The 19,612-nt window shown below is 38.7% G+C and overlaps 1 protein-coding gene and 1 long non-coding RNA gene across 3 annotated transcripts; one reads left to right on the top strand and one right to left on the bottom strand.

The window, feature by feature from the left end:
* Positions 1-731: 731 nt before the first annotated feature.
* Positions 732-12,509, bottom strand: LOC140935944 (carbonic anhydrase 2-like). Of its 2 annotated transcripts, XM_073385519.1 has the most exons (9): positions 12,418-12,509; positions 10,862-10,907; positions 10,493-10,687; positions 5,426-5,544; positions 3,848-3,946; positions 2,671-2,733; positions 2,465-2,519; positions 1,266-1,372; positions 732-1,003 (listed from the first exon to the last, which is right to left on the bottom strand). In XM_073385519.1, exons 2-9 carry the CDS (start codon positions 10,890-10,892, stop codon positions 896-898), a joined length of 777 nt encoding a protein of 258 aa, XP_073241620.1. In that variant the 5' UTR covers positions 10,893-10,907; positions 12,418-12,509; the 3' UTR covers positions 732-895. The 2 variants fall into 2 exon arrangements, with proteins under 2 accessions (XP_073241620.1, XP_073241619.1); XM_073385518.1 differs by lacking the exon at positions 12,418-12,509 and having other exon boundaries at positions 10,862-11,088.
* A 928-nt stretch (positions 12,510-13,437) lies between these two features.
* LOC140935478 (uncharacterized) lies at positions 13,438-14,819 on the top strand. The gene is made up of 2 exons (XR_012165211.1): positions 13,438-13,715; positions 14,426-14,819. It is a non-coding gene; the product is annotated as an uncharacterized lncRNA (long non-coding RNA).
* The last annotated feature ends 4,793 nt before the right edge of the window (positions 14,820-19,612 follow it).

Here is a 19,612-nt window from a genome sequence, read left to right on the forward strand (position 1 = left end):
ATGACTGTGGTGATAGAACTCAACTGGGCTAGATAGATAGAAGCCGTATACAGCGTTTTTACTTCATCACTCGTCCAAAACATTTTTCACTATTTGACCCTTGTACACTTATCAAAAGGCCAAAACCCGGGGGTTGGGGGTACTAACTATAATGGCCCTAGACGGGAGAGGCTCCACCCGAAAAGATTACTTATTTCAGGTTTCAGGTTAGTATGAAAGGGTAGGGATTTCAATAGTTGAAGTGTATGCAGTGAAACCTGTATTAGGCGGAGACACCCTTGGGAAATACTATAGTGTCCGCCTTATACAGGTTTTGATAGAGAACGCCATATGAGGAGTCAAACCATTCAAACGAACGGTCGAAAGGTTTGGAATACTCCCAGAGAGTGTAACGATATGCACTTGCATTAATTAAACGTAGATTTTACCTCTGGTGTAAATGAATATTTGCCCATTACCTCTCTCTACCTCCGCAAAGGCTCTTGCTGGGTATCCCAATACATAAATAACCTGAGTATACCCACCCCCCCTCCCCCATCTAAAATCTCCTCTCCCTTAGCCTCATAGGGAGGCCTGAGATAAATAAAAAGATAGTCATCCCCCGCCCGCGTGCTTTCATTTTTCCCTCTCCCCAGCGCCCCCGACGACCCGAACAGGCCGCGACTGGGGACGAGAGTTGCATTACCGTTAATACAGGCCTTTTAAACAGACAACAAATAAAGTCAACAACGTTCAGCGGAATGTTTTTTTTGAATCTTTATTTTTCCGGGTAGTTATTTGAGTTTGTTAAAAAAGAGGTATAATAGTAAGGCAAACTAATTAAGAAGCTGAAATAGAATGTATTAAATAAAACACACGCAGTCATTCTCGCAATGTAAGCAGTTTTGTCATTCTTTCACTTGAAGGTAGCTGAAACTGTACGAGAATGAAGGGGACATGGTGGACGATAGTTTCCAACCATTTTATTGCCAAAACGGTCATCAACTCCCCTAAAAGCTTCCATCTAAAGAAAAACAAAATAAAACATTTCATGAAATACCCGTTTAAATTTGATGATGCTAAAGCAAGTCTTTTCCTCCGAGGCTACCTAAATAGTTGGCTGCTGCGTTCATTGTGAAGGCGATGGCGTCAATGGGCGTCGATCAGATACTCTATCAAGATGCTGCCTTAAGCCCTTTGCTCGGCCCGTTAGCTATGTAAGGGTACCTGTCTTACGCATGCAATAGACATTCGATGATTTCAGGTAAATGTTAACGTAAATATACCTGGGCAGCAGAGACTTCCAAAGGATTCTTGAATACAACCCATTTGACGCATTGAGCCAGAGGAGGAGTAGTCAGTGAGCCCTCATAAGTGTAATAGTCCGTCAAAGCTGAAAAGGGATGAAAGTAAACATGAGGGCACCAAGAACCATAATAAAATAAAGTAAACTACAAAACTATTTACATTTCTATGATAAAATAACGAATTAAATAATAATAATAATAATAATAATAATAAATATAATAATAATAACAATAATAGCAATTTTAATAAAAAATAAAATATTAATTTTGAAGACTACTTACATTTCAATAATAAAACACTACCTAAGATTTTTAAACATTCTCTTTTTAAAAACGGTAAGACTTTCCGTGTCTCTTATATCTTAAAGGTATTATACATTTTTGCCCCACGGTAGGCAAAAGTCTTTTGGCGAGTCGCCAGCCTGTACCTTAAGGCAACGTAAGGTCGTTATTCTGCCTGGTGTCTCTTTGGTGAGGTTTTGCACGATATTGAAAACGTCCGTGAAGGTAAACAGGTGTTAGGTTCTTCTGGCATTTGCATAAATGTGCATTTTTAAAGTGGACATAGTACTTAGTCTAAAATATTGCGGTTTAAAGGGAGGCAGAGTGACCGAGTGGTTAGAGTGCTGAAATTGTAATCCGTAGACCTCGGGTTTAATCCGCTGGATTTAATTGTCCTTAGTAGCTTCGAGTTCAACTCCTCTGTTGTGCTTATATTTAAAAAGCCAACTGGTTTACCTCTGGCCAGTTGAAATTCTTAACCCAGTGGGCGCGCGCCACAATGAAAACCTGGTTTACCAGCAATTGTGTTACCCTAATATAAAGTCAGGATTTTGTTTTGATTCGATAGAATGCCTGAATACTGCGTTGCATATTTTGGAGTTCGTTTCTCATTGCATTTGTTGGATCTAGGGACTTTGTCTCGACATAGACATTCAATATTTTTTTAAACAAGAATGATCAGATTAGGAATAGCGGTCAAGGGATTGGACAAACAAGATCCAAGGTTTAGGTGCTATGGCTTAAGTACGAGCAAATGAAAGAAAACGCCCGTCTCAGCCTAACCTTGTACAGTTACAAAGAGGATTTAAAGGGTTTTAGGAAATAACCGTCGGTGAGGTTGTACATTATCTTAAAAATGTATTAACCTAAGGTGTTGTATTTTTTTTCATTATTACCTGAAGGTAAGATTGCTTTCAAGTCGAATGAGGCAGGAACAGGCTCCGAGCTTTTCTGTACGCGAAACAAAATTGGAAAAAATTAAAAATGATTTTGGAAACCTACATTTATCCAGTTACTGATATGGCATAGGCTAATAATGAAAGTTAAAATTGAATATAAAGAAAAAAAATCAATTATCAGCGTTGATGAAAAACAATCTTACAGGTTCTTTCAGTTTTGGAAGCAAATCCGTTATTGGCTTTAGGCTTGCATTTTCTGCTCCAACCTGCAAATAACACACAATAGGGACGTTTTGTTGACAACAAAAACAACAATGATGATAATTAATGACAGTGACAATGATAATAATAATGATGATGATAATAATAATAATTTCCTATTAACACGTCAACACACATAGCCTATGACCCTGTGTAAACTAATTGTGGACACTTGTGAACTACCTACGTTTTACAACCCGGCCAAACTAGTTTCGATGCCCACGTAATTCAACCCTTCCCCGCTCCACCATATTAAGTCAGTATTATGAGAAGGTGACAGTTCTTTCATAATGGGCTTCTAACACGGCCCAACTTCAACTCAATACACCAGTTCACTTTGACTTATCCTCTGTTCATCCTTAATATTATACTTGTAATAACCAAAGGTTACGGAGTCTGGGCGACAACGATAGAAGGTCAAAACGCTGTAGCTCCAACGATGTGCTTTGCGTAAGTTTCACGTGACAAATGGTCAACACACGCGTGATCACATTACGAGTGATAGGTCCAAACGCGCGTGATCAAATTGTGTTCTGTGCATTTTATTCAACTTTATGGTCCAAGCGAATGCTGGCTACGTACGTGCGACGCATGCGTAATAGCAACTTCGAGATTAGGATTGCGGGCTCCTCTCGCGTCCGCAATTAAGTGACTGGTTCGTTTTTTGCAGCGTGTCTCTAAGATTCCGCCTCCTGAAGGGCAGTGGAATAAATTCGCCACTTTAGAAACGAGAAGGGAACTGGGGCCAAAATGTTTCCCGCAATTGTTTCTGGGATCGTTACCGGGGACGCGCCGGTCAGCTATTGGCCAATTTTTTTCTTGTCCCAAATAACAGTCCCAGAAGTCTTTGCAAAAGTTAACCCAGTTCATTCGTCAATTTAGAAACGAGAAGGGAACTGGACCCTAAATGCCTCCCGCAATTGTTTCTGGGATGGTTACCGGGGACGCGGCGGTCATGATCAGCTATTGGCCAATTTTTTCCCTGCCCAAGTCACAATTCCAGAAGTTTCTTTTCTTTTGCTCCTTTCCCCCAGAAACCCCTGTCTCATACTCAAGCTATGGTTAATCAGCAGGTTAAAAAAATCGACTACCATTGGATCGTCATGGGAACCATGTTACCTTTAAGAAGAATCCTAAAACGCATAAGCCATCAGCATCGCCAGATTGTACAGCTTCCCCTATACCAGCATATTTAGCCTTGAAGTGAACCAAATGTAACTGCACAACAAAGTTAAAGAAAGCTTTTTAGTTCGCATGCTCCTCACAATAGTCTACTCTAACAAAAAACAAACTTGACAAACTTGACATTTTTCAAGGAGGCAGAAGACAACAGAAGTAAGAATTCCTTCCGTTTGCCCTACTGAAGGACAAAATAATGTAAGGAAATTTTCACTTCATTTTCAAGGGCCCAAAATATTTAATTCCCTTAGCTCTGACAGTCAGAATGCCTCTTGTATTGCTGTGTTCACTTCCAAACTAAAGTCATTTTTCTAGGTATAAGCATATTTTACTTCTCTTGATGCTTACGTGTACTTTTTCGCTTCTTTCGCTGCGTTTTTTCTCGTATTTTTGCATTATTTTTTCTCACTTTTTCTTTTTCTTTTTTACACACGTACGTTCAGCCTTATGATTATTTTCTATGTTGCAAAGGAATTGTATGTGTTTAGTTAAAGTGTCTTGCCTATGTCGGTATTTTATTTAAGTGATGAAGTTACATATATTTGAAGGTGGTCCTTTTCATAAGCCTTATTGGCTTCCATGAGCTCCCTTGCCTCATTTTTCTAAATGTTGTGTGTATATTTAATGTAAATGGCAATATGATAATAAAACAATCAAACAAATAAAACAGCAAACAACAACGCGTTTGTTACGTCTGTAAGCTTGCGGTTAAAAGTCCGTTCGGGGGAGTGTAGTAACGATCTCACGACAGCCCAGGCGACGATAATGACTAAAGGTCGCAGGATAAATAGACTTCGAGTCTTTTCAAACTGTTACGCAATTATTCCAAGTCTCCCAGTTACTTTAAAGAAAGGGAATGTGGTTGGTGCTGAAGGGAGAGGACCGCGTCCGAATTCAGACGGAGATAGTAAAATTTATCGCCTTACCGTTCCCATTCTCAAGTAAACTAGTAGCTATTTCACGTCGCACAGTAGTTGTGCAGGGACAGCAAAGAAATTTACAAAAAAAGAGTGATGAACGAGCAGAGTTGTCGCCAGTTGTGTTTTAGGCGTTCCCGTTGCCGTCGCTTGGGTAGTTTCGTGAGGTCTCTAGTATAGCCCACGTAACGAAGGCTGGCGTATTCGCAGGCTAACACAACTTTACTCGTTTGATGGTTGTTAGAACAGGTTTAAATAGATAGACTAGTATGTTGCAGAAGTTTGGTGAAAATAAACGCTAGCTACGCCTAGGACGATAAAAATTTTTTATTTTGATTCAGCTCATAGATTTCATTTGAGCGACGCAGGTCAACCGGAAATGGACTTCTTGCATGGGCAATGCTTTTGCAAAAGGCCCCACTTCCGGTTGACGTGCGTCACGCAAAAACTTCTTTGCTTAAGCTCCCTATTACTTGTACTAGTCCTTGGGTAAAACCGTGACACGCCTTAAAGAACTGGATATAAGATACTGGACAGTATGTAACTACAGGATATTCTGGACGTTTGAGAAAGACTTCAAGCAGTTCTTTCTCTTAATCACCTCGGCTGGGTACATCTTTCCATTCACTCTGTGCTCGGAACCTTCATCGTCCTTTGCGCCCCAGTGAAAATGAAATTGCCCAAATTTGTATTTTTCAGTTAAGGGTCCTCCTGACAGTTCTAGAATAAAGAAATACAAAAAAGTTTAGGTTGCATAGGTTCAATTTAACGGTTCATTTAACGCAGTAAAAGAGAGCTTTAGATCTGAAAACGAGTACGACTACGGCTACGAGATTTTCTCAATTGTGCACACGCGTGAGCCAGCGTCATTTTGGCAGGAAAACGTGATAGCCGTCGTCATTCTGCAAGCGGTTTAGCCAGAATGTCATGGCGGGCAGGAGTTATCAGATGTAAGAAGTTCGGTCAAGATGGCTGGATCTGTTAGCCTTGTTCTTTGTTGCGTTTTAATTAACCTCAAATCCAATAATAATAATAATAATAATAATAATAATAATAATAATAATAATAATAACAATGGAAACTTTATTTGTGTTTTTGGATGCACAATTGTAAATCTCTCTACTTATAGGCAATTTACAAATTCTGCTTGAGATTGGATTATTAAAAAAAACAAGAAAGAAAGAAAAAAGAAAAGAAAAGAAATCATAATTGCATTAAGTCTGGGTTACCCAATTCCTATATGTAATATGTTGCTCTAATGGCTATAATTATGATTTTCTTGATTATATAAAGTTGCTGATTTTTGTCAATGCCAATCTCATTCATCATGTCTAAGAACGGAATAATAATAATAATAATAATAATAATAATAATAATAATAATAATAATAATAATAATAATAATAGTAATAATAATAATAATAGAAACACAATTAAAAATTTCCAGCCATCTTGAACGAACAAGCTTAGTCAATATAATAAAGCATATTTACAGAAAACAGACTTAAAGTGGCCAAAAATCTGGAGAGGCTATTGACAGTCACTTGCAAACAGATTTCTGCAATTGCTGTTCTCTATTAATTTGAAATGTTAGTAGACCGATAAGTTCGTTTTTCAATATGCTTTAAGTTGTCTTTTACTTTCATTTCATTTAGCTTTGACAGAAAAGCTTTTGTCATTTCTAATTGCGGGATCCCTGCTAACGTGTCTTTTCGTGAGTGAAAGACGACTCTGGCGCGGGGGTCTGCCTCCCTTTAAGAACACTCACCACTGTTGCTGTTTTTTGTTTTTTTAAATTTCCTCTCAGTTTGATAGTGAGAAGAGGGGTGAAGAAGACAAGACTATCATCGGCTTAACATTATCCTCCAATGACGCGGTCATCTGAACATAATGGCGCATTTTTAAAAGCAGTATTTGTTCTATACTTAATTAGCTATTCTATTGTCAAGTCACGTGGCCTGTTTTACTTAATTGACGATTTGGGTTTCCACATTGACATGATTAATTCTGGGCAGGAGTCGTGTCGCTGCAAAGATTTAGACAAGTTTCTAACGAAACACACATGTTTCTTAAAACTGCTATAAAGAAGGAAGCTAGTTATATACAAAAACGTTTTTGTAGCATTTATCTCTGAAAAGATTTACTTCAAATTTCGTCCTTTCCTGGCTCATTTTGAGTTGACAGCGACTTCCTTTTCTTCTAACCCCTCAATTGATTAAACGAGTAGCCGCCATCTTGATTCGAAGGTTTTTTTACCGTTGTTCAAGCGGATTGTTTGCACGCACTGGGCGTGGACAAATTCTGTACGTAAAATGGCTTACTCTACCTGCCGGCAGTGCTCGTAAAAATCGCTTATTCTGCTAAAAATTCTGCTCGGTATCCGGAAAAAAAAATTTCGGCCCATAGAAGGGAGCCTAGGCCCAAGACTCGGCTACAAACTAATTAGATATGCATTGTGCGTAGCAAAATTGTAATTCATCTTACTTTTAATGTGAGTGCGTTGTAGCTATTAAATAATCAAATTAGTCACAAGGTATTTCCCATTTGTAATTTATTCAGTTTTAAATTTTTCTTACAACCGTTGTGCATATCATTAGTGCTGCTGATTTCCATAATTCTGCTCAAATTCTTTTCGAAAATGCCTTATTCCGCCGGCAGAATGCTCGCCTCAACTCCTCGAAATTCTGTCGGCAGAATTTATCCAAGCCTAGCACGCACCTTGGAGAAACGGATAAAAAACGCTTTTAGACACGCTTCTCACGTGACTGAGCCAAGCCTTAATTCACATGAGTACGTTTTGATTTTTGAGCTATGGCCCGGAATAGTTACGTAACAGTGACTTTTGAGAAACGGACATTCCTTAAAAGAACATGAACAAAAACACGAACCCTGATCTCCAGACACATAAACCAATGAACCCCAAATGCAAAGTGTAACTCTTAGACAAGGAGTCTTTATCATCAGTTACATAATCTGGAGAGTCCTTGGTATCATTGAATTTTATAATTACGAAAATGAATAATTTCAAGTTCTGAGGGTAAAATTGTAAAGGTCTAAGGTCATTATCATGCAGAGAAATTGATTGCACTGATGGCTATTTTGTCGGTAACTGAGAGATAATTAAAGTATTTACAAAAGCTTCAGTTGATAGCACGCTTTCTCCCCTGCCGTCGCGAGTTTTCTTGAACATGTACGCGCACACGTACACTTCAGTATAGGTCGTGAGGTCACAAATAAGATTAAAAACCAAACCGATTAATTTACTCAGCGGGGCGTGTGAGAGGCTTATCTTACTCAGATCTCCACACGTTTTCCCTCTCAAATGTACCACAACAAACCAGTATGGACCATATTCCTTTTTAAATGCGCTTAAGTTACCTGACAAAAGTAAATAAATTAAATAAATAACAATAAAAACAAACAAATAAACTAAAGAGCAGAACTGAAGCCTTATGCAGGCTAAGACAACGCCTTCAATTATTGTTTTCTTTTCTTAACGTTTTTACCTAATTTTGCTCAAGCTACATACTATCAACTAAGCCTTTCTAAATGATGCAGTAATATTACGTAAAAATCACATTACGGGGTGGAAAGCATCGTTTCGTCTTGTGAGAGTGAAATTAAGGGGCGCCTACTTTGTAGTTTCTGTGTTTGGGTTTGTAATAAGTGATTTACAAGTGAACAAAGTCGCGTTTATTTTGCCTAACAATAACCCCGACAATATTGTTTAATATATTAAAACCACCGAGTACAAGGTCATGCCACTGGGCCCAATGCCCGGGGGGAGGGGTACTGCCATATATGGGCTATATGGGTATGTGCCGCTGTGAAGGGTATGGTTTTCAAACAGTTTACTCTAGGATAGGGTATATAAATTAGAGCGTTTGGGTCTAAAATAGGGTATCATTTTTCAGGAAACTGATCAGTTGGTTGAAGATTTTATCTAGACTGGGGAAACCGCTACTCTAGGATAGGGGGATTTTGGGAGTTTACTCTAGTATAGGGTAGCAAAATTCAGCTGAACTAACTCTGGTATAGGTCAAGGGTTCCAGGGTCCCAGCGGCACATCCCCACCCAGAAATTCCTAAAGTGCCCCCCCGGGGCCCAATGCCACCTCAGAATCCGTCAACTGTAAACGATTATTCCTCTTTTCTTCTTCTTTTCTTTATTTTTAACAAAAAGATTTTATCCATTAAGAAACCAGAAAGGAATATTTTCAGTGCCATAAATTGTATTGTTAAGCTAGACCAGGTGCTTATATTTAATTACCATTCGTTTGTTAATTTATGTAAGAAAAGGAGTCGTAGCTCGCTTCATGTTTTTTCTGTCCTTCAAGCGAATCAATACATGTTGCGCTTTTCTTCTTTTCAATGATTTATTTCCGGAAACTTTTGATTGCAGGAACATTTTAATCTATTTAAAACCGCAGAACTAGGGTTACTATACTACCCTTTTTAGTCAGCCGAATCACTGAATGCCCTGCGGCAAGGGTTTTGTTTCACACAAAGGCAATATTACCAGCGTCTCTTAGAGCGGTTGGATAATGTTCTGGACGCTGTTAAGCTTGGCTGCGTTTTTCGACGGCTAATCGGCCAATTATCGCTACAAAGCTACCCCAGCGACAAGTTTTTAATCCGGGTTCCTGTTCCTTTAATTCAAAGTCAAAACCTCAAATTGTAAGCAAAGGGAATTGCCTTGTGAGCATTAAGTTTTGAAATCAAACAGTCTGCTCTTAACCCTTCTTTGAACAACTTTGCCCTTGTCTCTAGTCTAGTGAAGCGTTTACCGACGCGCTTTTGTATCACCAGTCACGTAGGAATTTTTATTTTCATGTAAGGACCCAAAAACTGAGTTTTTAAAAACATTCGGAGTCGAATATTGTATTTAAGTAAAAATGAATGTTGACTTTCACGTCACGAAAATTTTAATATTTTCCCAGATAAATATAATAAGAGGCAGCACTTCAGCAAATACAAGTTACGATAATTCTTTTTTGCTCGAGAATTAGTCAAACGTATTGTTTACACGGGCGAGTAACCTTTTATCTTTCTTTTTCTTTTACTGGTATAATTTATCTACCTCAGTACGCCCCGCTGTTGATTGACAGCGTAGGTTTGATCAATATTTTGATAGTTAATTATAACGTGGTGCTACGATCCACAGAGGAGCGATATAGAAGATTTGCTGACAGACTCTTGCTGTCCCTTTTTATTCTAAAAAAAGCTCTCATCACTGAAATCTTTGGCAGCAGTTCAGCTCTGGACATAAAATTAACATCAAGAAATTTAAATTAGACACGTTTTTGTTACGTAACATCTTAATTTTGCCAACTTTTTGTTACTCCACTACCTCCCTGTACTTCATCTAGCGTGACTGGCTTACATCAGTGGAAAGTGCAATCAGTTCTGTGGACATAAGAATGAACCGAACGATTCCGTGCCACTCGCAGTCCGCCGAGTGAATCTTTGTACTCGGCCGCCGCCCCTTGATACGCCTCCATAAACTCCCAGGCTTGCCATATAAGGGATTGACTGATTCCGAGTAAAATTTCTCAAGGTATATAAAGTTCAAAACCATCACTTTTCCTTCTTATAAACAGCGTGTTCAGTAAAATTCTGGATTGGACGAAAGCAAAGTCAGTTTAGAAGCAAAACATCATTTTTACGCACCTGTAGAATTGCCGCTGTCGTCCGCCTGATACTGCACCGAATGACCGTTGTTACAAAACTTAGGGCTGCTCAGTTTAGGATAGGAAACTGAAAATGGTGGAAATTTGCCACCCTTCACAGTGTCATCCTTCAAATCGATGGGCGACTGGCGCTCGCCAGTAGCGACGGGACAGCTTTTATGCCAGGTGTCCGGACCTAGAGAAAAATAATATTTCAAAATATTCGTCGGTTTCGATTCCAGACAGAATGCTTAAAATGTACATATTTCAAAAGGTTTTGGAACAATTATGCGTTTACTTCATTGCTTTTCCTTTCAGAACGAAAACATAAACTATCACTGACTAAACTCATTAGAAATCGATCGCTTACCGTTATCCTTTCTGTAACCCCAAGTAGTCATAATTGTGAAGCGCGCCTAGTCAGAGAAGACGATTAGTGCAGTTAGGCCACACAAAACTGACGCTTTTGTAGGCAAATTAAGCCAAGCCAATGAATATTACACAGCCTGCTGTCTGTCCAATAAGAAAGTGTTTGATTTTAAAAGCGAAGAGTCCATTTCAATACTCGTCGCCACGCGACTGCGCGTGATGTCACAACACCTTTGTGTTGGCCCGCCCGGATGCGAACAAACAGAATCCTTAAGTTTTCAGCAGGTCGGCTTTTAAAGTACAGTGGTTTTAGAATATTACACGAGACCTATGTTTTAAAATTGTACACGAGAACGCGTGATGTCATAACACTTCAATCTTTGTGTTGGCCTTTGTTTGCGATGATATTGGGGCACTTAGTGTTCAATATCAGTCAGTCTAAAAACACTGTGATACTTTTACTGTTAAGATTAGGAGACCCAAATCAGATTCCTTTCGATTCTTGCCTGAAATGTCTGTTTTTTGTTACTCTTGTTTTAGCCCCCTCTGTGTTAAGGGCTAAATATTTGCCACGTTGCGTGCTAATTTTCAAGACAGTCGCGACTGTCTCGGCAGACTCGCTGGCTTCTCGATGAGTATTATTTAGGTAGCTTGCTGAGTAAGATGATTCAACTGAAAGACGGAAATGAAACACGTCATCTTTGTAATGCCTGGTCCATATAATAAAGCGATTAGTCCTATATAACTGAATATCTACAACAATGAAATGAGTTTCATTCAGTTGTATTTTTTGTTTGTATTTTTCAGCGTACACAAAAGGTTTGGTGGTTTGCAGGTACCATGTAACCGATAGGAATAAACAAGTTTTTCAACGTGCGCTTGTTCTAATTAAACGTAACTTTGTTTCCTGTCATTTTAAGACTGCCACTGAAGTCGATGGTCCTTAAATGTTTGCTTGCCGGTTATTGCTAAGTGGCTGTTATATTAAGCAGGTGTCTGTCGAGTATATTTAAACTTAGAGTCATGGCAAGCTATTCGGAACCTTGCCTTCTGCGATGCACCACTGATCATGCAGTCACACGCTCTCGTTTTACTAATAGGAGAATGTATGGAAATTATTATTCAATCGATCCCTGAGAAAAATCTGGTGGTTGAATTTTACAGTCGTCGGTCTGAGATTGCGACAAAGGGTTTAAATTGGAAAGGGTCTTGAAGCTGAGCGAATTGTAATCTATGCGGTTTTCAGTCTCAAAAATCTTAAATAAAAGTTCACGAATCCGCTATACTGACCTTTCCAGGTCATGATCTTTTCTGCAGGACCCCGTTCAGTGCCCATTTCCATCTGAGATCGGAGTCTACGGTCCTAGCTCGGTACCCCGTTCGCAAACTGAAGACCAAGTGTAGTACTTTCAAATATCTGCATAATTACTGGCTCTTTACGAACTGAATCCTTTGCGGTTTTACCGTGCTAGCCGAGTTGCTTCGATCTGGGTATTGTGGTTTTTGCTTTCAACGACACCCAAATTCACGGAAAATTAATCATCCTTGACTGAATACCTTTTTTCAAAGACGGCTCCAGTAAAACACTCGCCAAACGCAAGCCATTTCCTTAAAACACTCGCCAAACGCAAGCGGGCATTTCCCTCACCACATCATTTCATTTAATGGCCGCCATTTTAGTATTCCCGAGGCTCTTTTCAGCTTTCTTTTGGAAGTCAAGGCCTGGGAATAACGCTCTCTCTTGTGTGTGTTACATGGTTTGTGATGAACGCGTGATCCATCGAGCTTAATTTTTGGAGCCGCTTGAAACGGCTTCTCAAGGCTGGTAAATGTCAAAATTGAGACCGGGTGAGCAAAATAGCATTGAAAGAGCTTTTTTAAGTGGATCTTTCAGGGGAAAATATCAGATCGGGGCTAATATGTGTATATTTGATCCGGAAGCCAAATATTTTTGTCGAGTAGGTCAGTGTCTTTGCATGACTTGATCACGTGCTCAACTTTCGGTAAACATGAAAACAATTCAGTTTTGTTTTAAAATAGTACAAGCTGAAAGAGCATATTTAAATTAGGCAACCCGAGAACTTTCAGCCGTATATTTCGAAAGAAGCGATTGCATGTTTTTCCATACAAATCCTTGTAATTTCGAGATTTTCAAAACTGTCATGAAATATTTCCTTAAAGTGCTACTACGATCAAAATTTAATGTCAAGTTTTTCACAAAAATGCTTTCTTTTCAGCTTATCAGAAGTGGCTGTACCTGTTTCGGTCATTGAAATGAACTTTGGCGCCCTCTAAGTGAAAATATTGAGCTTGAAAATGTAGGTTTTTCGCGTCCGCCATTACAAATTTATGTTCCAGTGACAAAGCTATTGTTCTCTGATTGTGACGTCATTTTCTGAACACGGCAAGAAAGCAAACCTGAACCGTGAGAAAACAGCGAGCGATTCTCAAAGCTTCGCTCGTCTTCGCCCGATTCTGGAATTGTGAAGGAGGAAATCGTAGATTACGATGACTCTGTAGAACCAGCACCGACTGAATATGAGAAAGTCAAATACTAAGGGCAGCTAGCCTCAGAGAAGGAAAAAAAACACACTTCATCAAGTCGTAGAACACGCCAAGAAAACAAACCTGAACCGTGAGAAAACACCGAGCGATTCTCAAAGCTTCGCTCGTCTTCGCCCGATTCTGGAATTGCGATGGAGGAAATCGTAGATTACGATGACTCTGTAGAACTAGCACCGACTGAATATGAGAAAGTAAAATAATAAGGGCAGCTTACCTCAGAGAAGGGAAAAAAACACACTTTACCAAGTCGTATTTTATGCAGTTTGTGCCGACAGAGATTCGGACTACTGGTAGGTGTATTTGTATACGTACTAGCTATAATAATAATACACAGGCAAGACGATCGAGAGTCCGCACCAATTTCACCTGCCTTCTAGCCACTCTCGAGTGCTCATTTATCCAAGTGTAGATAAAGTTTTGCTTTATAGCTCTTCAGGCACAGCGAATCAGAGTGGGTACAGTTTCAGTTCAGTTCAGCTAAGTTTCAGTTCTAAAGCAGCCAGCTCGTTGTCATATGCATGTGTTTTTTTTTACCATCTTAAACGGACTGCTGTCTTTTATTATTGAAAATTTAATTGTTACTTTAGTGTTACGTATCTGAGCTGAGGATTTTAAAATTAGATCTAATGTTAAGTTCTCTTTGCTTTGTCAGAAAAGTTAATTTACTCATTTTCAATATAAATAGATAAATAAGGGGATCGCTCGCTCTTGATTTGGTATATGAATTTAATAATTTTCAGTGCTGACATTAAAGACTGTCACATTCTTTGTAGCTCATGTTTTTTTGAAAAGGCTGTGTCTGCCTATACCTTCCCTATCGATTGACTGCAGATCAATATAGCAACTTATAAATTGCAACGCTAATAAAAATTCCGAGATTTCACCTCATCCAACTATTGTCAATGATATCCCCTTGTATTTCCATAACTTTTATAGATAACTTTATGAAATTGTTGTATGTGACGTTTTTTTTTTTAATTTATTTATTATTCAAACCCAGGTGTGCATTTTTTGGATGCTCTCTTTACTGGGACCAGCTTTGAAGCTTTGGCTAGACAAGAAAATATATACAGTGGAACAGTTAACACAGACATGTTATGATGTCTATATTATATGGGTGTCCGTATTATCCGGGTGTCCATATTAAGTTAGCTCTCTGGAAAAAAGTCACAGACACGTGATTTATTTGATATATAGCATAAAGGAACAAGGAGGAAGAAGGGTAGGAACAGTGACTGTAGCAAAAACCCAAGGACGTGAAACTTGTTGAGTAGGAGGCAGAAAATTTATCAAAGGACTACAAACAGGGGAAGAAAGAAAGATGTATCAAAATCAAATGTGTCATGCTATTTGGCTGCAGATGTTTTGGTAATAAAATCTTATTAACCCGTGAACTTGGTACAATGTCTACAATTGGCACATCATTGTGACAAGAAAAATAGAAAGTGCCTGGGTAACCAGTGTCTGTAAAGCTGGATTAAGAATATATAGGAATTTCTGACTTGAAACACAGAAAAGTGGTTGTTGTCCACATTAACTACTGTGCTAACTACTGTGGGTACTAAGCTGGTTAATTTTAAAGAAAAAATCTATGCTTTTCCTCAGGACAAACAAAACTGCCTGTTATATATGGGTGTCCAATTAAGTGGGTGTCTGTAGATCATAGAGTACTGGGTTATCACTGCATTAATAAATTATTATTTGCAACTAACGTTATGTATTGAAAAACTAAATGGCTCAGTACATCACTAGGTTGCACGATTCTGCTGATAACACAGTGTGCCATAAATTCACTGCCTCTAGGAAGAAGTGTTACACAGTGGAAATTATGTTTATCGTGGAGGCCCATCCTTGATTGTGCTCTGTGGGTTTTTCTTGCTGGTTTTTTCCATTGTAAAATATTATTAGAAACTAGCATTTTTAAGAGTTAAAACCCCTAAGAGGGCCTGGGAAGCAGTTTTTAATGTGCGCGGGCCGGTGACCACCTACATTGACGTGAGGGGGGGGGGAGAGCAAATTTGGCTGTTCTCTCTTTGTGGCTGTTTAGAACTGTCAGATTACTGAACCTTTCTTGAGTCATTGTTGAGCAGTCATGTTCATAGATTTCAAGCCGCTGAAAAGTACCTTTCTCCTGCTGAGGGTGATTGCACATGCTGAATCCACCACTAGAAGTTTGCAGATCATGATATTACACTGTAGGTTCCTGTAATGCCTTCAATTTGTCTAGCATGTCATTGAAATGTGCCAGAGACCACATCATCACCTGAAATAATTCGTTTTAAGAAACCGTAGTTCATGGAGTAGTCTTCAGATTTAATCAAGAACCTTCATCAAAAAAGACTATTCTGCATTGTTGCAAATGCTACATAGCTTTGCTGGTTTGAAAATGCAGAAGTCTAGGACGATTGACTTTTTAAGGCTTACCACGCATCAGACTGATGGGATCAAAATGGACCAATAATAAATTTAGATGCTGGAAGATTCTTATTCCAACAAAGATACTATTCATATGAAAATGTATATTACAATGAAACCTCTATAACGAAGTCCTCGGTCTAACAAACTATTTTTTTTTACTCCAGTAATAGTAAAATGTAAGGCAATATGAAAAAGAACCTTGATAAAAGTTAACAAACCTCGTTAGAATAAACATATTTTGCCAGTCCCTTGGCCCTTCATTATATCAAGGTTCCACTGTACTTAATTTTATTTATTTATTTTTCAAAAAGTGGGGAAGCCCCTTTGCCCTGCATGGGCCCTGCCCTAGCTTGGCTTAGGCTATATAATACCCCCAAAATAGACTATGCTAAATCAGGCAACAAAGAACAATAAATCGCAGCCTTTAAACAGTATTACGGCCGTTGGCTTGTTTATCGTAATCACTGGTATGACAAAAAAATAATGGATTTGTATATTGCACACGTTACGTAAGACCTAAACTTGTCCTCCAGGTTCTTAGCTGGGGCCTCACATTTATCTTGTGATCAACAAGTGTGCAGATCAATTGTTACAGTAAGGTGGACAGTGCCTTTGTATTTGGTAAGGGGCCATGAAGCTTCCTCATTCATAGGAATAACATTAGTCTATCCGATATTAAAAGATACACCAAGGTTTTTGAAGTAGCAAGGCTGTGTTCTAAGAAAAATTGAAAGGAGCCCAGTGCTCCAGATCCGTGAAATCCTGGGTGCCCAGCACATGATTTCTATGAGAAAATTTCCTAGTTGCCCCGGAACAATAGTTAAGCACCACAGGCCAACTGGGTGCTGGTAGAGCACAACCTTGAGTAGTCAAACACAAAGCAGCAGTGATGAGCAGGGGCCATGAAACTATCTCATACATGTACATAACCCTCAGTTACAGTAAATATTTCAGTGACCAAGCCTTGGTGATTATTCATTTTTAACTTGCAATCTGTCAGTCACATCACTTCAGTGATTCAGTGCATGAGTGCCCCTGAGTTGGAGTTTACATCTCAAATTATGATATACTATAATTATAATTATTATAAGTATTCAATGCGAGATTGCAAAACTTTTCGTTATTCACTCAAAAGAATAACAATACACAACATTCAAGATAGGATCACAATTTTATTTTAAAGACCACATCAGTAAATGGTAATAGTTCTTGCTGTATTTTACAAAATTGCAAAAACAGTTTTTGCAATAAACTTGTGTGGGCTGTCTTGCTTTAGCTTGTGGTTTGAACTGACAATGTGTCTGTGCAGTTTTAATCAGGCTCTGAGTTTTGGGAAGACTAAAATTGAAAAAAGCATACCTTTTGTTTAGTGAGGGTTATGGCGACCAGAATGTTGGAAATACTAAGGAATTTACTGTATATTAAAATATCATACCATTCAGATTGCACCATGATCCTGATAGATTTTAATATTTTATAATAAAAATTTACAAAAAGAGCTTTAAAACTTTTTATAAAAGCTCAAAGGAATGTTAATAGTGATAACAGAAAAAATAGTACACTACAAGAGCAAGGTGTGAGCAATAATAGTGTTTACAAAACTAGAGGGCTCTCTGTGATCTGTTGCCTTAGGGCAAATCTTTTTGAAAGTTTCCTAAAAAAGTTTCGTAGTCGTCGCGTTCCAGTCGAAGAAAGGTCTAAGAGAAAATTTATCTTCGATGACTTCGCCAGTAGTAAAAGCAAAAATCACCACCGGCGATATAAATAAACTTAGCAAGTTTTGCGAACTGTAAGCTTACCTCCATGCGCTCCCTCTTTATGCGAAGATTTCTTTCCGGATTCAAGATCTGTCGATTGATCTTTCTTCCATATGCTAGCAAATGATCCAAGTTTAATTTTCCGCTACTGGTTTGCGTTGAAAGCCCCGTAAATGCTATTGCAGCACTCTTCGAAGTTATCAAACCGAGAAAACAGCGAAACTGTCAGCTGGAAACAAACCTATTCCTCGAATCTCACATTCAGTTGGTCAGACTCACGTGCAGCACAATTCTGTCGATTGAAGCGGTTGCTGCACACATACGGAGCCTAATGTAGTAAGATCGAAAGAGTCTTCCTAAACAAGAACGCATCGAAGTGGGAGGAAAGAGAACATTGTTGAGCAAAGTTCTTGGAAGAAAATTGTCATGCTGTGTGTACTGCGTTAAGTAAATGACGTCACAAAGCAATTGCCTTGTGTTCTTGGTAACCAGGCCACAGGAACATAGCGTTTTAATGGCGGACGAAAATTAATGGTTTTTGACCGCCAAAAAATACCACTTTCCTTAATCGCATGAAGCTATAATTTGCACACCATGTACTTCAAGTACTAAACTGCCAATCTAGCGAAAAAAAATGGTAGTCAAAAATTTGATCGTAGTAGCACTTTAAGCATTACAGGGCTCAAATCTCCTTTTAATTCATAACAGGCAATTTGAGCCGTTAAATACGCAAGGGAAGGATTTAACAACAGTTTTTTTTAAAAAATTAGAATTTTAATACAAGGATTTGTATGGAAAACCATGCAAGCGCGACCGGATTGCAAAAGTTGTTTTTCTCATAGAATTGCTTCTAACTTTCGGCGGCCGTTGAAATCGCTACTTTTGAGATATAAGGCTGAAAATTCTCAGGTTACCTAATTTTAATATGCTCTTTCAGCTTATGCTATCACAGGCAGCCCAAGCGCACTATGTGTGGGTTCGGGCTTCAGAGGTCATTTGGTCGGAATATACTAGAATTATTAGTGTATTATCTGATGCCAAATAAACGCAAAAATCTTAAAGATATGAAGTCTTCTTGTTTGTCTTTCTGTACTAGTAGCCTTTAAGATAACGAAGGTCGATATTTCTTGCATTATTACATGTGATTCGGGCCCTTAATGTTCGAATTTTGTCACATGTATTCGAATCTACAACGCTAGCTAAGAGAAAAAAATCATGATCACGCGAAATATTGATTCAAAAAGCTCCCTTACCTTTAGTTCATAGCCACTCTGTGTCCTACGGCCGGTTTAAACGCCGTTTAGTCGACTTTCTTTCCATCGAGTACTGAACACTATAAAAGAAGGGGTTAGGGTTTCTTTTATAGTGTCCAGTACTCGATGGAAAGAAAATCGACTAAACGGCGTTTAAAACGGCCGTAGGACACAGAGTGGCTATGAACTAAAGGTAAGGGAGTTTTTTGAATCAATATTTGGCGTGATCATGATTTTTTTTTTCTTAGCGTTGTAGATTCGAATACATGTGACAAAATTCGAACATTAAGGGCCCGAATCACATGTAATAATGCAAGAAATATCGACCTTCGTTATCTTAAAGGCTACTAGTACAGAAAGACAAACAAGAAGACTTCTTATCTTTAAGATTTTTGCGTTTATTTGGCATCAGATAATACACTAATAATTCTAGTATATTCCGACCAAATGACCTCTGAAGCCCGAACCCACACATAGTGCGCTTGGGCTGCCTGTGGTGCTATCAAAATTTTTCAAAAGTGAACTGTTTTCGTGTTTACCGAAAGTTGATCACGTGATCAAGTGATGCAAAGAGCCTATTACCAAGTGGCATTTGATGACATACGTCAACTTGCGTCCCTCACCCTCGTAGACGCAAGGACGATAGAATGTTCGTGGTGAAAGTTTACTGTAAGATCTTTCATCAAGATCGTACAGCAGTACTGAATGTCACCACGAACATTCTATCGTCCCGACTAACCGGCCCCTGGGTCTTCCAAG

The sequence above is a fragment of the Porites lutea genome, chromosome 4 (assembly GCF_958299795.1).
Source record: "Porites lutea chromosome 4, jaPorLute2.1, whole genome shotgun sequence".
NCBI lineage: Eukaryota > Metazoa > Cnidaria > Anthozoa > Scleractinia > Poritidae > Porites > Porites lutea.